At 38.6% G+C, this 21,822-nt stretch overlaps 1 protein-coding gene across 1 annotated transcript in view; it reads left to right on the forward strand.

Annotated features, from left to right (window-relative positions):
- Window positions 1–21,822, forward strand: part of LOC126188805 (Down syndrome cell adhesion molecule-like protein Dscam2) — a 168,919-nt gene extending 147,097 nt beyond the window's left edge. The window contains exons 10-13 of the mRNA XM_049930418.1: window positions 19,873–20,028; window positions 20,227–20,366; window positions 21,101–21,289; window positions 21,805–21,822. Of these exons, the coding sequence (XP_049786375.1) occupies window positions 19,873–20,028; window positions 20,227–20,366; window positions 21,101–21,289; window positions 21,805–21,822 (503 nt within the window). The remainder of the gene's footprint in view (window positions 1–19,872; window positions 20,029–20,226; window positions 20,367–21,100; window positions 21,290–21,804) is intronic.

The raw sequence follows: 21,822 nt of genomic DNA on the forward strand, positions 1-21,822 counted from the left end.
CACTTCTCTCTCTCTCTCTCTCTCTCTCTCTTTTTTTTTTTTTTTTTTTTTTTTTAACGAAAGAAGAGATACGTAAGTTTACATGGAATCTAGGGGCTTTAGATCTTTAATAGGCTTTTTAATAACAAATGACAGGATATGTAATCAAGTTCAAGATATACACTTACACTGAGGAAGCGATATCTGTTCTGAACACTATTTAGTCATTGCAACAGTTACAAGTGGAAGAAAGTTAGGCCAAGAAGACAAACAAAGCTTGAGGATATTTTTAAGGTGTATCTTTTGGAACAAGAAAGTATTTGGGAATTTTACCAAAGTTGACTACAGAAATATCTGCTGGACACTCCAACTGTACAGGATGTAGAGAAAGAATGGCAAAATATTAAAGATAGCATAAAAAGAGTGACATATGAGGTATTGGGGGGAAGAAGTGTCTAAGGAAGGCTTGAGAATTTGAAATGAAAATATTGTAAAGGCTGTTGAAGAAAAAGACAGAGCCCACAAAAACTCTTGTGGAATAAATCACCAGAAACTGAAGGGGAGTATAAGCAAAAATGGAACCTTGCCAAACTGATAAGTAGGATAGCACACCAAGAGTCATGGGATCATTTTATACCTAAAGTAGAAAAAGATATGCAGAGGAAGCAAACTTTTGCCTATAAACTAATGAAACACACAAACAGATTGGAGAAAGATACTGCAGGACTAAATATAATTAGTGAAGATGAGTGGGAAGAGTTTTATAAAAAAATTGTGGAAAATAGAAGATCCAGAATTAATGAAGAAGGACAGGATCACATCACATACTAGCACATTGGGTTCAATCACAATAAAAGAACCGCAAGTAGTTTTAAAAAGTATGAAAAACAGGGAAAGCATATGGACCAGATGGTATTAATATGGATCATCTAAAATATGCTGGTCCCTTTTGCGATTTTAGGTTGTTACACTTATTTAATGAATGTTGGCACTGGTGTAAAATCCCAGACTTCTGGAAAATACCAGAAGTGATATCAATATTTTAAAAAGGCCAAAGAAACAGTGAGAAAATTATTGGGAAATCAGCCTCCTCTACTTGTCCTATAAAATCTTTGCAAAAATAATAAATAGTCATTTAAGAACCAGAGTCTCTCCTATTGAAAGAACAATGTGAATTCCAGATAGGCCATTGATACAGTTATAATATACTTACAGTAAAGAGTTCAGTTTAGAAATGTATATAGCTTTTATTGGCTTTGTAAAAAGCTTTTGACAGTGTGAACATAATGATGAAAGCTGGATATCATAGACTTAGAAGCTATAAAAAACTTATACATGGACACAAAAATAATAATAACAGTTGGTATTAACAAAACTGAAGAAACCACTAGCAATAAGGGACTCAAACAAGACTGTAGCCTGGTACCAACCTTATTTAATGTCCATATAAATTATTTGATTAAAACTGGAGATAGGAAGTAAATCTGAGTATACAGTTCAACAGAAATAATTATGTTAATGTTCTTATGTATGCAGATGATGATAACATTTTGTAATAAAGTGAAGATGAGCTACAAAAAGCAGTCTGTAAATTACATCAACTAGGGAAAAAAAGAATGTAATGTTTGAATATCAACAAGGAAAATTACAATCTTGGCACATCATGGGAAATGCCCCACATGCTCAATACTAATAATAGATAATACACCACTTGATCAGGTCTCCAGCTTTAATTTTGTAGGATAAAATGTAAGCTGTGATATGGATAAGGACATAGAAATAACGTTAAAAATACCAATCAATATGCAGAATGATAAACAAAGCATTACAGAACAAAATACAGAAGGAAACAAAATTAAAATTTTATAAAACCATGGCTACACCTGTATTGTTGTATGGAAGTGTGTCACGGATCCCTAAAAAATGATAAAAGTAAACTATGATCATTGGAAATGAGATTTCTTTAGGAAAGTAAGAGATGTTACCAGGCAAGACCATATAAGATGTGAAGATGTTAGGGATGAACTATGTACATGTAATATTAAGGAAAAGACTGAACAAAATAAAACATTATGAAACATCACCTACAAAGAATGAGTGCAGAGAGAATCCCATGTCTGGCCATGCAGTACCAGCTGAGAGGAAGAAGGATCCTAGGAAGACCCAAAATGAAGTGGCAGTGGAAACTGAAGACAGAACAGATACAAGTGCCTAAGCTTTGAAGTGCAGAAGAAGAAGAAAACAATTTTTCCTGCAAGGCTATGTTCATAATAAATAAATAAATTATGCACTGCCTGACAAAAGTGTAACAGCCAGAAGGGATATGAGCTCCTCATCCAGGGTTTGAATGCCCAAGGGATGTTGATATGCTGTCATGCCATCCTCTGCCTTGCAGCATCATTTTGATGCTGTTCACTATGTTTGCTGACAATAGTAGCATTGTGATAAATAATAACCAGTCAACCAATATAGAGAGTGAGGCCAACAAATTACTTTCAGAACTCAAAACCTGGTTCAAAGTAAACTCACTGACAGTAAACTGGAGCAGAGCTAACTGCATCCATTTCAGCTCTGATCACTAATTCCCGTTGAAGATACTTATTGCCTCAAATTCATAGGTCTCCACATAGACATTAGGGTTGGCTGGAAACATCATGTCCTCCACACCATAGAAAGGTTCCCCACTGCTACTTTTGCCATTACGATAATAGCACAATTTGGAGACATACCTTGTGTACTTCCACTCTGTTATATGCGTGGAATTATCCTGTGGGCCAATTAGTCTAAATCAAAGAAAATTTTCTTTCTGCAGAAGAAAGTTGTCTGAATAATGTGTAGAGTAACCCTGAGAACCTCCTGCCATTATCTCTTTATGGAACTTGGAATACTGTCTACAACTTCCCAACATATTTATTTGATTATGAGTTTCATGGTTGACAATCCTGTCCACTATGAAACCAATGAAATATACTGTGATCACAATACAATAAGAAAGACTGAGCTCCATTGTGATTTCAAAAATCTAACTCAGCTTCAAAAAGATGTACAGCATTCCAATGGTAAAATATTTAATTCACTGTCAAACTACATCAAGGACCTATATAGTAATAGTGTAAATTGAAGATGTTTTTACTTGAAAAATCTGTTTATTCATTAGATTAATTTTTCAACAGAGAAGTATAATCTTTGCATGCATGTATACATACTTACTGTGTGTTTTCTTAGGTTTTTCACTTTGCTTCTGTTTTGCTCTAGTTTTTTTGTTTTGTATTTTTCCTGCAACTGTTTTTTAAATAACTATATGACATCTGTGTAATCTCTGCATCCTAGTGTCTCACTTGCATAAAAGGATCTAGGTATATGTAAATAAATAAATAAAAGAGATAAGTTATAAGTTAACACAGAAAAACAAATATATCAGGGTGTATACAATCCGGGACAACCGGGAGATCCGGGAAAAACCCGGGAATTTTTTCATCCGGGAGAAAACCGGGAAAAACCCGGGAATATTTTAGAATTCCGGGAATTTTTCATTGTTTTTAGTTAAATTTTTGTAATTTTGACTGGTAAGAACCGATACTCTAACAAAGAATATTACTGTATCCCGCTACTGCAGAATAATACTTCAGCAATAAAACATGAACGAGTGAAAAAACGAAAATAAAAACGTAAACTGCAAAGTAAATGCGCCATATACATCAACAAAACAAAGTGCTCATACAAGGGTCTGCCAACAGCAAAATTTGTCAAAGGCTTTAGGAAGAATATGCAATGATTGGTAACAACAAATTGCCTCCGATGAGCGTGACGTCACTTTTTACATTAGATTCGTTTTAGCAGTTACAAGCGGAATCATGCGCATGCGCAGTTGAGTAGTACCTTCTCCCGCTTCTGGCTACAGAAATGTGGCTGTTGGCTGTGTAAGCAGCCGCAGGTTCGAATGTCTTGTTTCTTTTATGACCTAATGTAAGATCTTTTAATGTTTTGTACGTACGAACATACGGCTCCCTACGACATCGTAGCTGCGCAAGCGCGGTGACGCCTGTCATCTGGCGCTCTCTGGCTACTGCAGAAACGAATCTATTTCTAACAGGTCGCGGGAAAATATTCTGAATGGTGGTTTGAAAAGCGTTACTATCAAAGAAAATTTCCTTTTACGCAAGTTGAACTACGTACGAGAATGTTCGATGAATTTCTTAAATCAAAGAGCGTTTGACTCTCATTTAAAAATAAACTCTTTGATGACGAGCCATTTAGATGAATTTCGAGCCCAGAAGAACGGACATTTATATCGTTATTAAAAATTTTAATGGCACATTTGTGTGATATATCTTAAATTGTAATACGCACATAAAAGACCAACATTATACGTGAAAGCTTAGCTTCTCTTCCAGCGTATTAATCTTATAGACCAATATTATAAGTGAAAGCTTCACTTTTCTTGTAGCAACACTATGTATGTTAATTTAAAACATTAACTTTTTCTGTTTGTGTGTTCGCGCTACTTAACAATGATGTTGCTATTGGCTGATTTCATCACGTGTCATAAGCTCTGAATACCTGGTATCATCCGCTGGTGAAAATCACGTGACATGAGCTATGACTGGCTTACAAAAGCGCACTTCAATGCTTCGGAAAGTAACATGCGCTTTTTGGTGGAATTCGAATTTATACTTTCGTAATACGAAAATATGCAGCGTACATGTTAATGCACATCAAAGATCTTTCCAAAACGTTTTTTTCCCCCTGTGTTTTGTTTTCCAAAGCGCCGGGAAATTGTACGCACGTGTATAAAACCATAACCATTCAAAGGATGGATAATTTATACAGTTCCGAGAGAAAATGTACTGTCAGTTAACAGGGAAAAACTATGTTTTCACCCGGGAGAAAATGTATTTTTAACCGGGAAATCCGGGAGAAATCCGGGAATTTTTTATCTTTGTCCGCGTATACACCCTGTATATAAAATATTCTAAATTATGAAATTCTGCCAAAGACATGTTTGAGATATAAATTTTTGGGATTATGCATAGAGGGCAGGCCTTTATGGAAGCAGTAGATGACCTACCTGCAGAAAAAGTAATGTCCAGTCTATATGTATTAAGGAGACTATGACCATACCAAAATTCTCATGGCTGACAACTACTATGAATTGTCTGTAGTTGTTATGGATTTATCATAATTTGATGTTTTTTGGAAAAATGTTCTGTTTACATTTTGCTAATCATGTGCTACTACTCATAAAATGTTCCAATTATTTCCTTATTGAGTAAGTAGTAAACCTGTCTATGAATGATTTTGTCACCATGGCGTACTAAGATAGCTTATGCTGAGAGACGACAAAAATTTTTTGTTCTGCACGTGTCAACTTAAAGGATAGGAATAAAATGGTTTTTGATCCAAGAAGGTTCCAGCCATTTGTCTGCAAGCTGTTGCAATTTTTTCTAACCTGGTGACATTTTTAATCTCTTGAGTGAAGAGCTGCTAAGGAAGGGAATTTCATGGAAGAACTGTGTGTCATTTGCATGTGGTAATGCAAATACAATGGTGGGATGTATAAACCAGAATTGTTGCTTTTTTGATGAAAGTTCAACTGCACATAAGAATGCAAACTTGTTCCTGCCATTTGCTTCATTTAGTTGCACAAACACATGTGAAACATCAATTATTTTTATGCTGAAGAACTTATGATATGGAGCTTTACCACTTTCTCCAAAAAAGTTAAAAAAGATAGTCTACTTTTAACCCCCCAGTGACCCATGAACTGTGGGCTTAACAGTTGGTTTGGTGGCTTGCATGCCTCAGTGACACAGATAGCCATACCGTAGGTGCAGTCACAACTGAGGGGTATCTGTTGCGAGGCCAGAGAAATGTGTGATTCCTGCCTTTTCACTATTTGAAGGGGCAACAGTCTGGATGACTGACTGACTGTACGTTCTAACATCAGTCAAAATCACCTTGCTATTCTGGTTCTGCAAACGGTTGAAAGCAAGAGGAAATTACAGCCATAATTTTTCCCAAGGCTATACAGCCGTACTGTATGGTAACTGATGATGGCATCCTCATAGGTAAAATATTCCACAGGTAGAATAGTTTCCCATTCAGGTCTCCAGGTGGACAGTACTTAGGATGTTATCATCATCAGGAGAAATAAAACTGATGTTTTACAGGTCAGTGTGTGGAATGTTAGATCCCTTAATCGGGCAGGTAGGTTAGATAATTTTAAAACATGGATAGGTTGAAGTTAGATTTAGTGGGAATTAATGAAGTTCAGTGGCAGGAGGAACACGATTTCTTGTGAGATCAGTACAGAGTTATAAATGCAAAATCAAATAGGGGTAATGCAGGAGTGGATTTAATAATGAGTAAGGAAACAGGATTTTTTTTGCAGGTAAGTTACCGTGAACAGTATAGTGAACACATTATCATAGCCAAGATAGACACTAAGCCCACACCCATCACAGTAGAACACGATCATATGCCAACTAGCTCCACACAGAATGAAGAGATTGAAGAAATGGAGGATGAGAAAAAATAAAAGAAATTATTCTTGGAACTGAGGGAGATGAAAATTTGTTTCGGATGGCAGACTGGAAATCATAGTAGAAAAAGGAATAGAAGGAGAAATAGTAGATGAATATGGACTGTGAGAAGGGAGTGAAAGAGGAAGCCACCTGGTAGAATTTTGCACAGAGCATAATATAATCATCACTGACACTTGGTTTAAGAATGATGAAAGAAGGTTGTACATGTGGAAGAGACCTGGGGACACCATAAGGTTTCTGCCTGATTATATAATGTCAAGACAGGAATTTCAGAACCACATATTAAGTTGTAACACATTTCCAGGAGCAGATGTGGATCCTGACCACAATTTATTGATTTTGAACTCTAGATTAAAACTGAAGAAACTGCAAAAAGGGAGGAAACTAAGGAGATGGGGCCTGTATAAGTTGAAAGGACCAGAGATTGTTGAGAGTTTCAGAGGGAGCATTATGCAGCAGTTAACCAGAACAGCAGAAGGGAATACAGTAGAAGACAATTGGGTAGCTTTGACAGATGAAACAGTGAAGGCAGCAGAGGATCAAATAGGTAAAAAGATGAGATGTAGTAGAAATCATTGGATAACACAAGAGGTATTGAATTTAATTGATGTAAGGAGAAAATATAAAAAATGCAGTAGATGAAGCAGGTGAAAGGAAATACATGTCTAAAAAATGAGACTGACCGAAAGTGAAAAATGGCCAAGCAGAAATGGCCAGGGGAAAGATAAACACTGCCTAAAGGAAAATTAAAAAGACCTTTGGAGAAAGGAGTAGATGTTCCATGAGTATCAAAAGCTCAAGTGGAAAACCAGTCCTAAGCAAAGAAGGGAAAGCTGAAAGTTACTGACAGCCTTGGAGAACTAGCTATGACAAAACCCTTCCATCTGGTGTACAAGAAGTATATGACAAGTGATATACCCTTCAAGAAGAATATAATAATTTCAATTCCAAAGAAAGCAAGTTCTGACAGGTGTGAATATTACTGAACTATCTTCTTAATAAGTCACGGTTGCAAAATACTAACACATATTCTACACATAAGAATGTAAAAACTGCTAGAAGGTGACCTTAGGGAAGATCAGTTTGGATCTGGAGAAATGTAGGAAAACACGAGACAATACTGACCCTATGGCTGATCTTAGAAGATACATTAAGAAAAGGCAAGCCTGTGGTAATAGCATTTGTAGACTGAGAAATCTTTTGACAAAGTTGACTGGAATACTCTTTTTGGAATTTTGAAGGTAGCAGGTGTAAAATGCAAGAAGTGAAATGCTATTTACACTTATACAGAAGTCAGATGGCAGTTATAAGAGTCAAGGGGTATGAAAGGGAAGCAGTGGTTCAGAAGGGAGTGAGGTAGTGTTGTAGTCTGATGTTATTCAGTCTGTACACTGAGCAAGTGTAAAGAAAAGCAAAGAAAAATGTGGAGTGGGAATTAAAGTTCAGATAGAAGAAATAAGAACTTTGAGGCTTGCCAATGACATTGTAATGCTATCAGATGCAGAAAAGCACTTGGAAGAGCAGTTGCATGAAATGGACAGTGTTTTGAAAGAGGGAACATCAATAAAAACAAAATGAGGATAATGGGAAATAGTTGAATTAAATCAGGTTATGGTGAGGGAATTAGATTAAGAAATGAGACACTTAAAGTAGTAGATGGTTTTTGCTATTTGGGCACAAAATAACCAACAACTGTAGGAGAGAGGATGTAAAAATGGCAAGAAAAGCATTTCTGAAGAAAAGAACTTTGTTGACATCAAATATAGATTTAAGTGAAAGGAAGTCTTTTCTTAAAGTACTTGTCAGTAGTGTAGCCATATACGGAATTGAAACATGGACAATAAATAGTTTAGACAATAAAAGAATAGAAGCTTTTGAAATGTGGTGTTACGGAAGAATGCTGAAGATTATATGGGTAGATTGCATAACTAATGATTAGCTACTGAATAGATTTAGGGAGAAAAGAAAATTGTGGTTCAGCCTGACTAGAAGGAGGGATCAGTCGATAGGACACTCTGAGACATCGAGGGCTCACCAATTTAGTATTGGAGGGAAGCATGACGGGTAAAAATCATAGAGAGAGATCAGGAGATGAATGCAGTAAGCAGATTCAGAAGGATGTAAGTTGCAGCAGTTATTTGAAGATGAAGAGGATTGCTCAGGATAGAATAGTGTGAAGACTGCATCAAACCAGTCTTCGGACTGAAGGAAAAAAATGGTTCAAATGGCTCTGAGCACTATGGGACTTAACTGTTGCGGTCATCAGTCCCCTAGAACTTAGAACTACTTAAACCTAACTAACCTAAGGACATCACACACATCCATGCCCAAGGCAGGATTCGAACCTGCGACCGTAGCGGTCAGGCGGTTCCAGACTGTAGCGCCTAGAACCTCTCGGCCATTTCTGGCCGGCAGACTGAAGACCATAACAACAGCTTTTAATACCATATATATATCAGAAAGGGGATGAAGATATCATCATTGGTGTCGACTCTAGAAGCTTCATATAAATTATAGATACTGGATCTAGAAAAAATAAATCTTTCTCATCAGCTGTAACACTGACTGAGCTGTTTCCTGACATCCTGAGTGAATATGGAAAAAAAAGAGAGAACACAATAGAATTCTTTCAATATGTTTCCTGAAGCTAGTTTGGTGACTTTCCACTTAATGCAATTTTTTCATTTACAGTTCTTTCTGTTCCTGGAAAATCTTCTTTATTTTGGGTCAGAAAGTGTCTGAAATACATTGTTTAAAGGCCTAAATCAGGTTTCTAATTTTTAAAGTTTTCCGGGGTAGGTCATCCGGACCTGCCTCAGTATTTGCCATTGATTACTAACAGCCTCTTCTCACAGTCGGCAGCTATGTATTTTAGTTTAATATATCCTTTCTGGTCTTACGGAATAATGCTGTAGGATGAGACCTGCCAAATTAATTTGAAGAAGAGTTTGCATACTGCAGAAGAGAGCCTTGAATATAGTGATGAAAGTGCAGCAATGAACATCTTGTAAAAGCCTATTTACCAGTTTTTATATTCTCACAGTTTATGCTATGTATATGCTACAAACCATTATGTTAATGAAAGAAGACATGAAGGTCATAAATAGGAACATCCAAATTCACCCAGTCTTTTTATTTCTCTCCTTTTCCGCTACTTGCTCCCCCCCCCCCCCCCCCCTTACTCTCCTTAGCTCTTCCCTGCTCACCTTCTGACCTGCAACACTTCACTGTCCACTACCCCCACCATACTATCCCTCTCCCACCCCACTCCAGCCTCCTCCTGACCTCCACCCAGTCACCACTCCCATCATGCATTGGTGCTGCTGCTCACAGTGGGGTTTCAGTTGCCTGAGACTGCAGTCATGTGTGTAAGTTGGGCTTGCGTGACTCTGTGTGTGTGTGTGTGTGTGTGTGTGTGTGTGTGTGTGTGTGTGTGTGTGTGTGTGCGCATGTGCACGCATGCGTGTGTGTGTGTCTAGTGTTGACGAAAGCTTTAATTGTGAGAGTGTTTTTGTTGTGCCTATCTGCGACTCAGCATCTCCGCTATATGGTGAGTAGCAACTTTCCTTCTCGTAATATTGTTACATCCCATCCTCAATTTTCCATTGTCAGATTCACTCACCTATTCACAACCATATTACAAGGCATAAAATAAATCAACTTTAACAGCAAAAAGCCCACATGTCAAAGGAGCTGCTTTTCATAATTTGCTACCAAATGGTCTTAAGATGTAGACTGGAGATACTTTTAAAATATACTTAAACAGAGGCTTGGATAGTTTTTATTTAATATGAATAATAATGTAAGAAATAATTATGCCCTAGAAATGAGTATATTACTATTATTGTATATGAAACCAGTTCTCACTATGGAGTGAATTATTGCCTTACTTTGTGAATTACTTAATTGTAGAATAGTGTTAAAGAGACTAATCTTTGCACACAAATAATATTGAAATTTGTAATTTGTTGAAATTACCCATGTGTGAAAATTATGTATTATATGAAATATATGTAGAAAATAAATTTGAATTTGATGGATATGAAAAATTGTTATCAAACTTAACAAGTTTCAGGAAAAATTATTGCACGTGATAAACAGTTTAAGTATTTAGAACTCAACATAATAGTTTTCAAAGGTCCCTAGACTGCATGTGTCATATATTACAACAATTATTTTTTTAGTCATCTTGTCCAGTTTCAAATATTTTCACTCACAATTCTTCATCCCAGTTTGGTGATTCGAAACCCAGCTCTGTGTTAGCTGAACAGGCCTGTAAGTGTATCACAGCAAACAATTTAAGTCTGGAACTCACAAAGTCTCATATGATGACAATATTATGAAAAGGGTTCATTATAATGTAATGAGGATAAAAAAATCTACTCACCAAACATTGGCAGAACATGCATATAAAAAAATTTATAATTGTGCAAGATTTCGGAGCCATTGACTCCTCCTTCTGCCAGAAGGGTTGAAGGGACAGGAAGAGCAATGAAGGAAAAGGATAAGAGAGGTCCAGGAAAAGGTATAGACTTCAGAAAACTCACCCAGAACTGTGGGGCAGGGAAGACTTAGTGGACAGGATGAGAAGGAAAGTCTGATTATTGGGGACTGCACATAATGAGATTTGAAAACTGGAGAGCTTAAAGGTGGAAGATAGGGTAATATGCAAGACAGAGATTACTGCTAAAACATTGCGCATGAGTTAATAAGAGTGGAAAGCTAAGTGCATTATACTTAACAGAGGTGGGAGGGGGATGGCGAAAAATAGAAAGGTAAGATAATGAAGGATGTAGAAAATTAAAACAGGTTGAAGAAAGGAATAGCTACTGCAAAGAAATTCTGAGACAGAAGAAATTAATGTAAATTAAGGCCAGGACCAAGGACATGTTGTAATGCTAGTTCCCACCTGCCTTATGAGAAACTGGTGTCTAGGGGAAGAATCCAGGTGGTGTGTGTGGTGAAACAGCACTGAGGTCATGACTGTCATCTTGCACAGCTGCTCTGCAACAAGATACTGTGTGTTTCCAGTATACACCCACTGCTTATGCCCATTCATCATAACTGATAATTTGATGGTGGTCATGCCAATGTAAAAGACCAAACAGTGTTTTGCATAACAGCTGGTATACGATGTGTGTTGTTTCACAGGTGGCTTTCCCTTTGATATTATATGTTTTGTCAGTTACAGGACTGGTATAGGTAGTGGTAGGAGGGTGCATAAGACAAGATTTGCAGGAGGGGGAGGGGGGCACGGTCACAGGAGTAGAACATATGGTAGGGAGATGGGTGCAGAAGGAGCATAGGGTCTGACATGGATATTGCTGAATTTTGGAGGGTGACAAAAAGCTATTCTAGGTGTGGTGGAAAAAATCTCAGATAGAATGGATATCATTTCAGTGCATGATTGTAGGAAGTCATAGCCTGGTCGAAGTAGCTGATTAATATATTCCAGACCAGGATAATACTGGTTGACAAGTGCTGTACTCGAAAGTTGTCTTTTGGAAGGGTCAGCAGTACCAGGATTGGATTTGATGGCCCAGGAAATCTGCTTTTGAACTAGGCTGGTGCGGTAATTACATCCAGTGAAGGCTGAGGTGAGAGTGGTGGTGTGTTGCTGTAAAGAGTCAGCATCTGAACAAATATGTTAGCCACAAATGCCAAGGCTGTATGGGAGGGAATGTTTGACATGGAAAGGATGGAAATTGTCAAAACATAAGTACTGTTGTTTGTTACTATTATTAATGTGGACAGAATTGTGTAGCTGGCCTTTGATGAGAACAAGATCAACATCAAGAAAAAAGGCACAGAATTCAGAATAGGACCTTGTGAGAAATTGGGAGAAAGTATTCAGAGATTCCAGGAATTTTAACAAGTTAGCCCCTCACCATGAGTCCATATGGCAAAGATGTCATCGATTTATCTAAACCGAACCAGGGGCTGAAGACTTATGGATTCCAGAAGAGCCCCCTACAAGTGACCCTTGGGAAGGTTGGCCTAGAAAGGAGCCATCCTGGTTCCCATGGATATATCCCTGATCTGTTTATATGTCTGCCCATCAAAGGTGAGGTACTAGTCTGTAAATATAAAGTTGATTAAGATGAATAGGAAGGATGTCATAGGTTTGGAAACAAGTGGGCACTGACAGAAAATATTCAGCAGCAGGCAGACTATGTATGTGGGGGATGTTGCTATAGAGGGAGGCAACATCAATGGTGACAAGCAAGGTGTGATGTGGGGAATGGGACAGGCACAGATTTCAGATGATCTAGCAAATGGTTGGTGTCTTTGATACGGGAGGGAATTCTCTGTACCGTAGTTTTCAGGTGCTGATCAACTGAGGCAGAGATACTTTTGGTAGGTGCTTTGAAGCCAGAGACTATAGGATGACCAGGATGATTGGGTTTGTGGATCTTAGGAAGAAGGTAGAAGGAGAGGTTGTATAGTTTGGGGGGGGGGGGGTAAGAAGTTCTATGGATCAAGGTGTTGACCTTGTGAGGGGCCTGAGGTTGTAAGGTGGGAGTGCAGGTCAGTTTGAACCACAGGGATGGGATCTTGATGGCAGACGGTGTATGTGGAGGTGTCCAACAGATGGCATAGACTTTCACTAACATACTCCTTTCAGTCAAGTACCACAGTAGTAGATCCTTTGTCTGCTTGGAGGATAATGATGGAGTCATCAGCTTTTAGGGAATGCAGAACCTGAAGTTCTTCAGGGGACAGGTTAGGGTCATGTTGTTAGGGTCATGTTGTAGGGACTTAAGGAAGGGTTGTGAAGCAGTGCTGGATGTGAGGCATTCTTGTAAGGATTGTAAGGGATGATTTTGAGGTAGTGGTGGTGGATCAAGTTGAGATTGTGGTCAGAACTGTTCAAGGCAGGTTCAGTGTCAGGTGTGATCTCATCTTCACTGAGGCCAGCTACACACTTCTGTCCACATTAAACCTAGTAACAAACAACAGTACTTGCATTTTGAGAGTTGCCATCCTCCCCATGTCAAATGTTCCCTCCCATACAGCCTTGGCATTTGAGGCTAACGTATTTGTTTAGATGCACAGCAATACACCACCACTCTCACCTCAGTCTTCACTGTGTGTAATTACACCACCAACCTAGTTCAAAAGCAGATTTCCTGGGCCATAAAATCCAATTCTGGTACTGCTGATCCTTCCAAAAAACAACTTCAGAACACACCACTTGTCACCCAGTGTTATCCTGGTCTGGAATGTATTAATCGGCTACTTCGACCAGGCCATGACTTCCTAAAATTATGCCCCGAAATGAGATCCATTCTATCTGAGATTATTTCCACCACACCTAGAATAACTTTTTGTTGCCCTACAAACTCTGCAATATCGTTGTCAGACCCTACGCTCCTTCTGCACCCATCTCCATACGCTATGTTTCTACCCCTATGACCGTCCCCACTGCTAGACTAACACTATGCACCCACCCACCTACCATCACCTATACCAGCCCTGTAACTGGCAAAACATATGCTATCAAAGGGAGTCATATACCACCTGTTATGTAAACACTGTTTGGCCTTTTACATCGGCATGACTACTACCAAATTATCAGTTAGGATGAATGACCATAGGCAGAGGGTGTATACTGGCAACATACAATAGTCTGTCGCAGAGCATGCTCTACCAACATAGCAGGCATGACCTCAGTGCCCATTTCATGACACACTCATCTGGATTCTTCCCCTTCACGACATGCACCATCTGGATTCTTCCCCTAGACACCAGTTTCTCATAAATTTGCAGGTGGGTACTAGTGTTACAACATGTTCTTGGTTCTTGCCACCCAGCTGGCCTGAATTGACATTAATTTCTTATGTCTCAGCATTGCGCTGCAGTAAGTGCTCCTTTCTTCACTCCATTTTAGTTACCTACAGCTTTAATTTTTTTCCAGTCCATTTTTTTCTATCCCTCTCCCACCTCTGCTATGTACAATGCATCTAGCTTTTCACTCTTATTAACGCATGTGCAATGTTTTAGCAGTAATCTCTGTCTTGCATATTACCCTATCTTCCACTTTTAAGCTCTCCAGTTTTCAAATCTCAACCGGTGCAGTCCCCAATGTCTTCCCTTCTCATCCTGTCCAATAATTCTTCTCTGACCCACGGTTCTGTGTGGCTTTTTCTGAAATCTACCCCTTTTCCTGGACATCTCCAGTCCTTTTCCTTCACCCCTCTTTCTGCCCCTTCAACCCTGCTGCTAGAAGGCACACACACACACACACACACACACACACACACACACACACACACACACACACACACATGCAAATGCAACTCACATACACATGACTCCTGTCTGTAGCTGCCAAGGTCGGACTCCGAATAACTGCAGATGAAAGGAGAAGAAAAGCTGCTGTTGGGAGGTTAGACAGATGATATGGGGCAGGAAAGGAGAGGAATAAGTGGGAGTGGGTGCATTGGTCAAACAGAAGACTGTGTAGTGCTGGAATGGGAATAGAAAGGGGGTAGTTGAGTAAAGGATAATGACTAACAAATGTTGAGACCAGGAGGGTTATATGAACGTAGTATATACTTAAGGGAGAGTCCCACCCAGGAAGGATCTGGATGGTACATGCTGTGACGCAGTCATTGAAATGAAGAACATTGTGTACGCTGTGTGTGGTAGCTTCATGGTCCACAGTTTGCCAGTGGCCATTTATGTATACAGACAGCTTGTTGGTTGTCATGCCCACATAGAATGCAGCACAGAGGTTGCAACTTAGCTTGTAGATCACATGACTAGTTTCACAGGTAGCCCAGCCTTTGTTGGGATAGGTGACACTTGTGACTGGAGTAGAGCAGGTGGTGGTGGAAGGATGTATGGAACAGATCTTGCATCTAGGTTATTACAGGGATACGAGCTATCAGGTAAGGGGCTGGGTGCAGGCTGCATCCGCAGTTGCTCACAGTATGGCCTTGGTAGCGGGAGACAGTGCTTGTGTGTGTGTGTGTGTGTGTGTGTGTGTGTGTGTGTGTGTGTGTGTGTGTGTGTCTAAGCTGCAAGAAGGCTTTTTGGCCAAAATTTGACTTGTTTAGTGTCTTTTTGTTGTGCCTATCTTCGATAACATTTCCACTATATCGTGAGTAGCAATTATCCTTTATATAATATTGTCTTTATTCAGTCCTGGATTTTTCAAAGTCTCATATGATGCCATTTCAGATAGGCAAAGATGATCTGCTGACACAGGAAATACATGGCACTGCTCACACACTAAATGAAATTTTCTGTTTTAAATTCCCTGCTCTCCAACTGAGTAACAGGTTAAAACTGAATCAATGCACATAGGGTGCTGGCTTACTTTTCATATTTTCATTGCCTGTTGTCTCAGGGAATTATCTTCATAGACAAATCACAAAAAATATTTATTCAGCTAAAGTAAGTTGTAAGAACATTGTGCAAACTAGATAACCACACATCTTGCAGAGACTTTTTAAAGATCTTGTAATTTTACACTATCTCCTTAGCAGATATATTCCTTGATGGTTTTCAATGATAACAAAAATCAGTTTCAGCTGGTTTGTGATTTGCACAGTCAGTATGCAAGACACAAAAATAATTTTCATGCAGACTTTATCTCTTTCTCTCAGGCTGAGAGTGGAGTTATGTACTGTGGTGCAAAAGCATTCAACAAGCTTTTATGTAACATAAACCAAGAAACTGGAAATCCATAGCAATTAAGAAGAAAATTAAAAATTTACCTTGTTAGCCACTAATACAAGCTACCAGACAATCTTTCAGCATTCTACACTGCAAGCAGTAGTGTTCATAGTAAATCTACAATAGATAAAAACAACTATTTAGTGTAACTAAGGAAGCAGCAGCTGCCCTTCTAATGTACTAAGTTAGATTTAGCTGGTGTAAGGACAAAATGTCTGAAGCAGTATAGTGATAGGTTTTGTTTGTGTAGTGTATAATTAAGTTTCTAACAGTTGCTTTTATTCTATTTTTATTCATTCCACATCCTTGAAGATTTTCCTCCTTGATGAAATGTACAAAACACATAAATGAGTGAATGAATGAAGTCCGGCACATAAATCATTATCAAAAAATAAATGCAAATTTCAGTTGCAGGACTGCTTATAATTCAAGCCCACATTTTACCTGTTATGTACAGTTTTTGTTAATTGCCACTTTATGAGATACCTGTCATTATGTATAACATTATCTGAGACTTATTTTGTGCACAGTGCTGAGCCTATCTTTTCATTGTTGAAACAGATTGGAATAAATGAAAATTACTTAGTGCACATCTCTGAACAAACTTTGAATATCCACTAGTAAAGGTTGTATCCCTCCTGTGTATTAAGCAGAACATCATTCACATATATGAGAATCAATGGTAAACCTAAGATTAAACTATGTGATACTTTGTTAGTAACTTAGCCCCTTTAATTCTTAAGCACATCTTTATTTGTTGGTCTTGAAGGATATGATTTAAGGTATCCATTTGCTACAACACTGATTTGCTAATCTCTCAAGTTTTCTAGAAAAATTCTGTTGTTCATTTAAATTATAAAAAATATGAGGATTGAAACTTAAATAGTGGCAACTATTTATTCACAACCGAAACAAAAGAGTTAATGTTTGCACCTGTTACTGTCCTTTAAAGTAGTCACCAGCATTGTGTAGAACCCATTGCCAGCGATGTGGAAGGCTTAGTATACTGTTAGTAGAGCCTGTTCTGTTGATGGTGCGAATGGAGCAGTCAACTGCCTGTCGAATCTCTGGAACAGTTCTAACGCAAACCCACAAAGTGGTTCCTTCATCTTTGGAATCAAATCAAAGTCACAAGGACTTAAGTCCTGGAAGTATGGTGGATGGTACAGTACTTCCCAGTCCCATTGACCGAACAGATCAGCCACAGCTTGCACTGTATGCACCCTGCATTGTCGTGCAAAATGATGGGTGAGTTGCACAGAAAGTGTCGCCGCTTCTTTCGCAAAGCTGGTCGCAGGTGATGCTCGAAAAACAAACAGTAATATTGAGCATTGATGGTCTTCCTTGGAGGAACATAATGCATTAGGATAACACTATCACAGTTGTACACGAGAACCACCATAACTTTAGACCACTCCATTTGGACCATCAACAGAACAGGCTCTCCTAACAGTATAATATGCCTTCCACATCACTGCCAACGGGCTCTACACAATGCTGGTGACAACTTTGAAGGATAGTAACAGGTGCAAACATGTAACTATTCTGTATCGGTTGTGAATAAATAGTTACCACTATTTAAGTTCCAACCCTCGTACCAGCTGCTGACATTTGTAGTTTCTAAGAATGAAAATGTAAATGAACGTATCAAATGAACAGTCCTTTTGAAATCCATCATGAGAGAAATTACAAAACTATGCAAGAAAGTCCATAATAATCCATATATCTCCTCACAAATTGCTTCTACAAGCTAGTAAGAATCACATTGTTTAATATCAGTGGACACACACCTTGAGCTAATATAAGTTACAGTGCAGATGCTGAGTCACAGATAGCACAACAAAAAGACTGTCACAAAATAAGCTTTTGCCCAACAAGACCTGTGTCAAAACATACACACACACACACACACACACACACACACACACACACACACATACACAGTCGCACACACATGACAACAGTCTCTGGCAGCTGAAGTCAGACTACAAGCAGCAACAGCAGCACATGATGGGTGTGGGTAAGGAGTAGGCTGTGTGGTGGGGAGGGGATAGAAGGGTAGATGTCGGGAATAGTAAAGTACTGCTGGGGATCGTGCAGGGATGAGGTGGAGAGAGGGTAGGGCAGTTAGATACAGTCGGGAAGGTAGACGGAAGGCGATAGAGAGAGAGGGAGGGGGGGGGGGGGGGCAGAATAGGAGAGAAGTAAAAAGACTGGGTGTGTTGGTGGAATAGAGAGCTCTATAGTGCTGGAATGGGAACAGGGAAGGGGCTAGATGTGTGAGAACAACAACCAACGAAGATTGAGGCCAGCAGGACTATGCAAATGTAGGATATATTGCAGGAAGCGTTCCCACCCGCACAATTCTGAGATGCTGGTGTTGGTGGGAAGAATCCTTGTGGGACAAGCTGAGAAGCAGTCATTGAAATGAAGAATGTCATGTTGGATGGTGTGCTCAGCAACATGGTGGTGCGGTTGTTTCTTGGCCACAGTTTGTCATTGGCCATTCATGTGGACAGACAGCTTGTTGGTTGTCATGCCCATGTAGAATGCAGTACAATGGTTGCAGCTTAGCTTGTAGATCACATGACTAGTTTCACAGGTAGGCCTGCCTTTGATGGCATAGGTGATGTTTCTGACTGGACTTGAGTAGCTGGTGATGGAGGGGCAGAGGGTGTAAATATTACTCTTGACTGTCAAGCTCTTTTGGTGGAAGTGAAGAAAGACTCTTCCACTGTGAAGACTGTTGCTTAGTTTCACAATCATGGCCATAAATCCAACTTTTGTCAGCTGTGACAATCTTTAAAAGACAATTTAGTTTTATATTAAAGCAGTTGTTTAATTTCTTGCAGAATTCCGTGTAATGTTGCTTCTGATCATCTAGAAGCAGCCATGCCACAAACTTCACTGAAATCCCTCTCATATCAAGTTACTCAGGCAGAATAGTTTCACATGTACCATAACTTAATCACAAAGTGCTATAGAGGTCTTGGGTGGTCAGTCAGTGATCTTGTGGAATTAAATCCCTCACTCTCTGAAGATTTTCTGGCGTGGTGCCAATTTACAGCTGACAGGAACAACTGTCATCATCATTTAATGGAAAATCCAGGATAGAATGTAATATGTATGGAATATAGTTATCATCATCATTTGATGTTCACCTGTTTTTGAAATGCTTATACCAGTCATAAGTCAGTGTCTGATCAAAAGCATTGTATAAAAAAGCTTGCTTCACCATTTGATGTGTTTCTGCAGTAGTTGTGCCAAGTTTAAAACAACGCTTATTACAGTCATGCGGCTCTTTCAGGTCAGCCACTGCAAAACTGCAAACTCATGGAAACATGACAGTGTAAAAGTACTCACTAACATCTAACAAAACTGCCCACCTCTCAGCTGTTGGTCACTCTGATTCAAGCAGGAAGTATGGAGAGACACTTAGTAGTACTTTAGTGTACTAGTAACTGTTTGCTCACAAAATTCTAACTTTGGATACCACCTCATAATAATGCTTTCCTTTTCTTTGCTGAGAATGGCTCCTTTTTTGAACCACTTCTTTCCATCCATTATTTTGTTGCTTTGTTTTCCTGATACTGTCATATAAATAACTCATGAATATTATAGTATCACTGTTACAGAAATTAAACAACAATATTTTAATGTCCAGAGGCTTCATCTCAGTCTGAATCTTCCACTGAAGAATGCAAAATGGAGTTAGTTGGGCTTCAAAAATATTGTAACTATAGCATGGAAGTGAGAGCTTACACCAGAGTGGGGGATGGTGTTTCAAGCAGACCTGTCTTCTGTAGAACACAGGAGGATGGTATGAAATGTGTTAGTACTGTTTTATAACTAAATATTTTGCTAGTATTCTGTTAATAGTTATTAGGCATGACTGCAGCATGTTCGTCAATAATGAACATTCCATTTTGTTATATGTTGATGATTAATGAGTTATAATATCGTATTATGAGAGGATGATTTTTCTGTATCACAAATCATTTTATTTATAAATTAACAGTCCCTGATAAGCCTGAAGATATTAAAGCACTGGCTGCTAATGCAAAAACATTGCTGATTTCTTGGAAAAAGCCAAAATCTCCAAATGGAATAATAAAAAGATACAATTTGTACATGAGGTCCCTGGATGGTGCACATCTGGTAAATATTCTCATAATTCAAAATATATTAGAAATGCATGTGATAAATATTTAACTGTTTGACGTAATAAAGAGCAAATTCATTGCAACTTAATTCAGAGTACTAAATTCACAACAGGATACCATCTTAAACAAGCCTGCCACTCACAGATTTGCTGACTGGATCAAACCAGCTGTCTTATTTCTGATAAACTCGACAGAGCAGCATACTCACATACTAAATAAAAACCTGCCATATCTGTGACAACTTCAGTTCATATTATAAGTTTGACTGCTTGAGATCATATTGTAGAGCACTGCTTCCCCCCTCCCCCCCTCCAAATACACACACAGCAAAAACTGAAGTATATCAACATGCACAGACCACAAATATGGCCATTGAATACAAAAGTTGTCAGAACCATATTGGACAAGGAATAGATATTACAGAGACTGAATATCAGTGTTCTGAATTACAGTCGAGAGTGCAGTTGCCTTGTCTGCAACGAACTTCTGTTTTCTAAACTTTCATTTCTATATTTTGGACATTTACTTTTGCTGTGTTATCTTTATCTGAAGTCACTTAATATGTTAGCAAAAAAATTCAGAACTTTTACATTGATTCTATCTTTGTCTGTGTTTTGTAGAATAATTAAATTGCCTAGTATTATGAAAATCTTTTTTTAAGAAAACTCTTACTTTCAGCTTCTAAATCAGTTTACTTTGACATTATAAAACATTTTAGTTTATCTACAGTTGAAAGAAGAATATGAAATACCTCCAAGCCAGACACACTACTTTGTGTCACATCTTGTTCCACATCATCGATATGAATTCTGGGTGACTGCAGCCACAATGGTTGGGGAGAGCCAACCCAGTCTGCATGTGATACAGGCACCATCAGAGCAAGTGCCAGCAAAGATTGCCTCATTTGGTGATCATGTGGTTGGTGCCAGAGGGGAAGAACTTGCCCTCCCATGTCTCACTGTTGGGCTTCCTCAGCCTACAATAATATGGAGGAAGGGGTTAGTAATCTTTAGTACCATTTAAGTAACATTTTACTTATTTTGATCTGCTAGACAGTACATAAAGCAGCCATGGTTGCCTGGATTTACTAGATGTAAATGATGAAATATCTTTTTGAAAGGGAGTGACTGACAGGGAGACTGTACTGTGGCAAGAAACCTTTTAATGGTTCAATGAATAAATCACTTGATTTCTTCTATCTAGCTTACCTACCCTCTTTCCTGATTTTTCACAATTTTCTCTTGCATATGTTTCCTATTTCATATGTTTCCCTCTCTTTGTAAACATTTCTTTCATGGTGTATTTTCTTGGCCTGTTCTTTTCATATCAGATGTTTCATTCACCACCTTCCTTCATTTATTTCATTCAGTTTTATGCTATTAATCTGAATTTTGTGTTACATATGTGACCTAATAACATTCTGTCTCTTTTAGGATGAGTACTCGACTTGA

Source organism: Schistocerca cancellata, chromosome 5 (genome assembly GCF_023864275.1).
Source record: "Schistocerca cancellata isolate TAMUIC-IGC-003103 chromosome 5, iqSchCanc2.1, whole genome shotgun sequence".
NCBI lineage: Eukaryota > Metazoa > Arthropoda > Insecta > Orthoptera > Acrididae > Schistocerca > Schistocerca cancellata.